The 7,572-nt window shown below is 46.3% G+C and overlaps 1 protein-coding gene across 2 annotated transcripts in view; it reads left to right on the top strand.

Annotated features, from left to right (window-relative positions):
- The window catches only part of TYW5 (tRNA-yW synthesizing protein 5), a 24,595-nt gene that overhangs the window by 15,509 nt on the left and 1,514 nt on the right, over positions 1 to 7,572 (top strand). The window contains exons 5-7 of one of the 2 annotated variants that reach the window (XM_014522799.2): positions 1,049 to 1,186; positions 4,832 to 4,895; positions 5,472 to 5,588. In XM_014522799.2, the coding sequence (XP_014378285.1) occupies positions 1,049 to 1,186; positions 4,832 to 4,895; positions 5,472 to 5,588 (319 nt within the window). Of the gene's footprint in view, positions 1 to 1,048; positions 1,187 to 4,807; positions 4,896 to 5,471; positions 5,589 to 7,572 lie in introns of both variants that reach the window. The other variant, XM_006029762.3, reaches the window with a different exon arrangement.

Genomic DNA, 7,572 nt, shown 5'->3' with positions numbered 1-7,572 from the left:
TTCGTTCCCCTGGTGCCCGGTCCCCGGCCCCGCAGCCGCTCACAGCCCACGTGGGGCTACCTGTGCCTGCTCCAGACAGCCCTGCAAGGGCTGTGAACACTTGCAGCAGGGAGCACTGGCCATGGGGCAGGCAAGGGGCCACTTTTCCCCGCGCTCAGCACCAGCTCCTTCCCTGCCAGGGAGGAAGGAGTTGGGGCTGTGCGCTGCCCCCTGCCTGTACCGTGTGGCTGTGGGGCACTGGGAGTGAGCAGGTACGGGAGCCAGCAGGAGCGCAGGGCCCACACTAGTGTCCTGGGGCCAGTGCCAGCAGAGCAGGGTGGCAGGAGCACAGGTTCCCAGCCGGCGGGGGCTCTATGGAACCGGGCCAGCTTCCGCCTCTCCCTGCTGGTGCAGCCCAGCCTGGCTCCACAGACCCCTGCCAGCCTGTGCCTCACTTTGGGCCCCACCAGTGCTGACCCTGGGACATTGGTCCCAAGATGGTGACCAGGGGGCGGGGCACCTGTCAAGGGGCAGGGTTCCTGTCAAGGGGTGGGGCTACCCATGTGGCCCTCGACAGCCTGCCAAAACAGGGTAAGCGGCCCTCTTCCCGAAATAATTGCTGGACCGTGGGCTAGAGCATCCACCAGATCAGTTATGCTGGGGGAAGGACGGGAAAGAGGAGGAAATCCATAGGCCCAGTTTGACTTGTGGACTGGCACCATGCCCTATGTCAGTCTGATCAGACCCAGAGGTAGCACCAAGGGCCAGATGTCAGGTTCTGCAGGCTGGATCTGCCTGCAGGCCATATGTTCGATATTCCTGGCTTAAATCAGTGCATCTCTTGGTCTGTTGTTATTTATACTGGAGACTGAATCAATGTCCAAATGCCAAAGACTGCAGTCAAAGACACCATTGTTCACAACCACCAAACAATGCCACATGCTCTGTGGTCACAACTGAGGATCTAATCCTATATCCCTGTTTAACATGGTAATAAACTAATCCCATGCTTTCACTTGAAATTATGTCCGATATATGAAATATTGAACTATGTCCCTTTTTGATTCAGGATATTGCAGATATTAGAAAGCAATTTCCTTTATTGGCAGAAGATATTCAGATCCCAGAATATTTTGCAAAGGAACAGTTCTTCTCCAGTGTCTTCCGCATCAGCTCAGCAGGACTGCAGCTGTGGACACACTATGATGTAGGTAATGTGCGTCCTTGTGCCTTTGTTATCATAAGGTGGTACAGATCTTGGATGGGAAGTGGTGCATCAGGTTGCCAACCTTTAGGGGTAGGGGCAGGGGCCTGCTTCTATTAGTGAAAAAGCCTACATATTTTTTGGTACTAGGTAAATCATAAATGACTTCAAGCCTGCCTAACACTTCTGCCATTTTAAGCATAAGTCAATATTATTATTAATTGTTTCCTGATCCCGAACCCCCTGATGTGAGTGAAGAGTTGCATGATTGGACTTTTAGGTTTTACTGATTGGGTTGCTTAATGGTCAAGAACTTAAACACTAACATCTGTCAACATTACTGTCTTCAGCTGAGATGAATGTGCTCGAGACCTGCAGAATTGCCTTATTTCACTACTCTAGGCAATCCTTATTTTTTTCTGTGGTGATTTTGACACCTTTCTGCTGCACCTGACTCTAAATAAACAGGGCAGGTTTTAGATTTAGGAATAGCAGAGCCAGCTCAAAAACAATCTTTTTAATCAGTGGTATGTCAGATTGTAATGATGCTGAAACATGATAAAAGGAGTTCTAAATATATTCTTCATTATGCTTGATTTCCCTAGAAGGAAAGCATAACATTCCTTGAATTTTTGATGGTAAAGCTCAAATCCTAGTATAAGGGAAGAAAAAACAGTAAGTATTGTTGAAAAGAAAATAAAGCTTTTTCTTCCCCCTATGACTAGTAATGTGCAAAAGACATAAGGGACAAAAATAAGTGTCACACGATTGAGATTTTCAGGATAATTTTATAAGTGGCAGTAATTCCACTTAATAGGTTTTATGAAATTTTAACACAGAGATAATATTCTCTTTTGTATTCAAGACATTGCATGTTACAGAGACTGAAAAGCTACATATTTTTAAATCAGCAGGACCTAATGTAATTCACAAGTATTAAGGAGAATAGATGAAGCAGTGGTTAGAGCCATTAATGATTATCTCTGAGAACTTGTGGAGAATGGATGACATTTCTGAAGCCTGGGAAAGGGCAAGCATACTGCTCATCTTTAAAGAAGATGACTTGAGGATTTACTGACTAGTCAGCTTAACTTCAGTTCCCAGAAAAATACTAGTGTAGGCATCTAGAAGATAACCATGGGGTAAAAACAAGGGTCAACATAGATATATTAAGAACAAATTATATCTAACTAATTTAATTTCTGTCTGTGGCAAGGGTACAGGTGTTGTAGATAAGGGGCGGGGTGCAGTAGAGATGAGATGAGTCTTACATGATATTCTTATAAGCAAGTTTTGGGGAAATATAGTTTAGATCACCAACTCCCTAATAGGGCCATACCACTTAACAAGGCAGGGAGGCCAGGAGCTCTATGGAAATGTAGTTATAGCTTTTAGGCTCAGATTAGATGTGGGGTTATGAGCCTGAAAGTAGAAAGATTGGAAACTCATGGAAAGTGGGTGCACCACTGGATGGAAAACTGATATGCAATGAGTAATTATCAGTGGTTTCACTGTGACTTGGGAAGGATTTAGCAAGTAAAGTTCTGCAGGGATCCAGCATTATTTAACATTTTCATTAATGACTTGTGCTTTCTCTGTTCTCTCATCCTTCTTAAATTTGCAGCGGCCAAGCTGAGAGGGCTTGTGAGTACTTTAAAAGATAGAATTAAAATTCAAAGTACAAATTGGAGAAATAGTATAAAATATATAGGATGCAGTTCATTAAGAACAAGTTTGAAGTATCACACTTAAACAAGAATAGTCAACCACATGACTACAGGATGGAGAATGACTGGCTGGTTCTCCAGAAGGCATCTGAAGGTTATAGTGGGTCACAAATTGAATATGAGTAAACAATATAGAGGTGCACCAATATGTCGGTCCAATATCGGATTGATGCCAATACAAAGAAAATTGGTGGTATTAGAAATCGGCCTGAAGTGGCCAATAATTTGGCTGATAATTGCCTGTGCGTGTGCGCAGCTGCAGTGCAGCATGTAGGCAGCAAGGAGCAGAGCCCAGCAGAGTGCAGCTAGTAAGTCTGTCATGGTGGAAGGGTGGGGGGAGGGAAGGGACTTGGCGAGGCAGATCAACGCCCCCCCGTGGTGAGGGAGGGGGTGCAGGGGCAGGCACTGCCCAGCCAGGGTAGAGCAGGTGTGGGACAGAGCCGTGGCTCGTCTGGGGAGTGGGGGGGCAGCTCCTGCCGCTCTGTGCACCCCGGAAGGTCATGAGGGGTGCCCCCAGATCCTTTTGGGGCAAGGGGGGCGGGCTGGAGCCTGGGCTGTGCCATGCTCTTTTTGGTGGAGGCTGGGCTCAGGGTAGGTGGCGCTGGGATAGGGGCCATGGAGGGGGCTGCAGCCACCTCAAATGTTGCCGTAGCCCTGCTCTCAGTGCCACTGCCGCCTGCCCGGCACAGCCCCAGCTCTTCTTGGCACGTGGGTGGAGGTAGGGGGTTGAAGTGGGGCTGTGCCAAATGGACGGTGGTGCTATGGGGGGGGGTGTATGGCAAAATTTGGGGTAGCTGCAACCTGCTCCGTAGTCCCCTCCAAGCACCACTGCTGTCTGCCCCGAGCCCAGCCCCTCCAGAGAAGAGCCCAGCACAGCTCCAGCTCCAGCCCGCAGCTGCAGCCTGCCTGCCCCGCCCAGCACTGATCCCAGAGCACATCCCCACCTCCACCCGTATGCCCTCCCAGGGTGTGCTCAACGGCAGGAGCCTCCCACCCTCCCTGATAAGCCGTGGCTCCATCCTGTGCCCACCCCACCCCAGGTGGACAGTGCCTGTCCCTACCCCCTCCCTCACCGTGGGAGGCATTGATCTGCTCCCCCCATACCCGTTCCCTCCCCTGCCACCACAATAGACTTACCAGCTGCACACGGCTGTATCGGAAATCGGATTGGTATCAGCCAATATGCCTCCTTAAATATCGGCTATCGGTATCAGGCTCCAAAATCTCTATCGGTGCACCCTTAAAACAATATCCTACTGCTGCAACCCTCAGGTGTGACATGTGAGCAGGAGTGTTGTATGTGAAGAAATCCTTTTGGTCCACTTCTGCACTGCTCAGTTGGGTCAGATTTGGGCACCACACTTCAAGAAAGACTTGGACCAACAAAAGGGAGTTCTGAAAAGATAAACAAAAAGGATCAGAAGTCTAGAAGCAATATTGTTGAAGAAAGCTTGAGAGAACTAGGTTTGTTTAGTCTAGAAAAGACTGAGGAGAGAGAGACCTGTTACCAGTTTTCAAGTAAGAAAGAGGTTACTGTACACAAAGGTAGTAAATTTTTCTGTGTCAAGAAGACACGGAGGACAAAAAGACAAGAAATAATAGGCTTAAATAACAGCAAAGGAGATCAAGGTTAGATATTAGGAAAAACTTTCCAAGTGTCAAGATAAATGCTGGAATTGATTACCTAGGTACACTGTGAAATATCCATCATTAGAAGTCTGTGTAAGCAGGCTGGACATTTGTTTCAGGAGCGGTCTGGGCATAGCAGAAGTGTGGAGGAGATAACCTCTCAGGGTCCTTTCCAGCCTGTTTTTTTATGAGTTGGGAATATTTATGGGCTTTTATCTTCCTGCATTCTATGTAGCTATGCATGCTTATAATACATTGTAATTTTCAGGTAATGGATAACTTCTTAATCCAGGTAACAGGAAAGAAACGAGTTGTATTGTACAGTCCTCGAGATGCACCGTATTTGTATTTAGCAGGTATGCGTGTAACATGCCTATTTAGTTGAGGGTTTAGTTGCCAGTTCCCAGTGGATATATGGCTCCACTCAAAAAGCCATCAAAATAACTGATAGTGATAACTTTCCTGACAGACCACATTAACTAAATTATCCCCTCATTGCTAGCAGTGGTTACTCCAAGTCAGGGTTGAGTAATGTTTGAGGTCAAAGGGGAAGCAGCATCAGTGGACTTGCATTTTTGCTATCCAGGCTCAACCTGCTCTGTAGATTGAGTGATCTGGTTCCTAACACTGTCAAAGCACAGAGCAGTACTCACATGTAGTGCTGTAACTAGACTCTAATATGTTCTAACAGTTAGGACTTTCACTGACTGCACTGTGTGGTACCAGTAGAAATTATACTTAAAATGTGGACACTGTGCCACATAGACATGTATACCCAGAGTGCAAATTTATTCATGATTTTGCTCAGTTGAGGGCAATGAACCAAGGCTGAAGTTGGGCCCAATAATTGTTACAGCTTAGAAGAATGTGTTAATTCTATGGGGAAATATAAGAAACAAAGAATGCTTATTAACTTCTTGTAACACCATTAGGCACTAAATCAGAAGTGCTGGATGTGGACAACCCAGACCTGGAAAAATATCCCCTTTTTCTGAAAGCCAGGCGCTATGAATGCTATCTTGAAGCAGGAGATGTGTTATTCATTCCAGGTAAGAAACAACTGTAGTTCTTGACATACCTCAGGTATTACTGAAAGCAGTTTTGAAATAGTTAGCAAAGACTCAATAACAGGGAATTACCTTTCATAATTTTGTTAATGCTTCCGAATCTTTATTTGTAACAAACTGTTTAGGATGACTGATGCTTTGACACTGATATTTGCAGTAAAATAAGGAATAGAAGGAATATCTGAAATTGGTCTGTACAATTTTAATATTCATAAAACAGGCTACTATTAATGGCATTTGTGATTAATCCTATAATACTGAATTACAAAAAAGGATAAAATATTAAGAAAACATTAAATCAACTTTATTTTTATAAGCTGTAAATCTGAGCTCATGTAGATAGCTAAATCATGTTCACTGTAGCGTTCTTGATGGGAAAACAAAGTATAGTAGTAAGACTGTGGCACTAAAGAAAGCAATGATGGTGGTCCAAGAGGACTTGATCCCATACTTTCCCCCCCGCCCAGTGAAAGAAACTTGGCATTCAGTATTCATTTGACCACTGGTGTTTTCATTGTTGGGCAGTTTGAAACAAAAGTCTTTCTGTAGGGGATAGCTAGTCAATGGAATGCATTTCATTGTTCTTATTTCATCATTCTCCTTAGTTCTAACATGTATTGAGTATGCATAATCTGCTAATTCATCACTTTGATTCTTACTGTTCAGCTGGTGCGTCTACAAGGCACTTCAATAATCTGCTGTGCAGTAAAGCATCAACATGTGTGCATCATTTACTGCACAGTAAATTAGTCTACTGTGCAGTTTGCTACTACCTGTACATACAGGTAGTAAACTAACTGGGCAGTAGCACATGTGTAGATGCTGGTCAGGAGAAAGCTTGCTCCTGGTCAGTCCCAACAGTGGGGGCCACAGGGGACAGGGAACTGCCCTGGTCCTGGCACTGCTCAGCTCCTGGCTTCCTCCAGAAGCTGGGACCTGAACAGTACCCAGATGGGGTAGCTCTCTGCCCCCCTGTCCTGGTACTGCTCAACTCTTAGCTCCGAGAGCTGAACAGCACCAGAACTTGGGAGCTCCCTGCTTCCCTGAGAAGGCCGGGGCTGGTGGGGATTTCTCCAAGCAGCCTGGGGCTGAGTGGGAATTGTCCCCCTTCTGGGACAGGTTCCAGCCAGCTCGGGGCTGGGCAGAGATTTCTGCTGCCCCAGAAGCAGGACAGCTCTCAGCCAGTCCCAGACTGCGGGGAAGCCCTGCTAGGCATGGGGCTTGTTACCCTGTGCACAGGGCCAGGAGAGCTCTGCAGCAGCAGGTGTCTCCCAGCCCCTTGCATATCAAGACCCCTCCCATGTGTATGGGGCCAGAAGACCTCTCCTGGCCCTGTGCGCTTGTGGACCCACCCCATGCTCCATGCTCAGTGACACACAGTGGGGGCTGGGGTGGTACAGGTGCTAAGGCACATTGTTGACAGCCTAGAGATTGCAAGTTTGAGGACACAACAGAAGTGCTCATGTCATGGCCCTGTCAGATTTCAATGAATCTGTGAATTCTGCTAAAATACTTTGTTACAAGGCCATGAGAAGGAAAGGAATGTCATTCAGTGATGGAAAAATACTTTTTAGAATAACTTTTTAATCTCCATTTTAACAGAATTAAAGTGAGATGGTAGAATACCTTGCAGAGAGGAGGAGAGAGAGAGATTGGCTATACTGTTACAAATTCTGCAAATGTTTGTGCACAAGTTGTTGTTGTTGTTGCTGTTTTAGGAACATAGATGTTCCCATCCATCTGATTTTGTCAGCATTGCCTTTAGCTTTGAACCAGCACGCTAAAGACTTTTTAATCCTGAAACTTGATACAGTAAAAAGCCGAGTTTTCTAGCATCAGTTAGGAATGGGGGGTGCCGGTAATCCAAAAATGCTAGTTACCTGAGGCACAGAGGTTTCCAGCTGGATGGTGGGGAGGGGCTGCACATGGAGCAGGGGGCAAAAGGGGTGGCAGCGGCCACATGTGG

The sequence above is a fragment of the Alligator sinensis genome, unplaced genomic scaffold (assembly GCF_000455745.1).
Source record: "Alligator sinensis unplaced genomic scaffold, ASM45574v1 scaffold258_2, whole genome shotgun sequence".
In the NCBI taxonomy this organism is placed as follows: Eukaryota; Metazoa; Chordata; order Crocodylia; family Alligatoridae; genus Alligator; species Alligator sinensis.
This window is presented reverse-complemented; position numbering and strand designations above follow the sequence as displayed.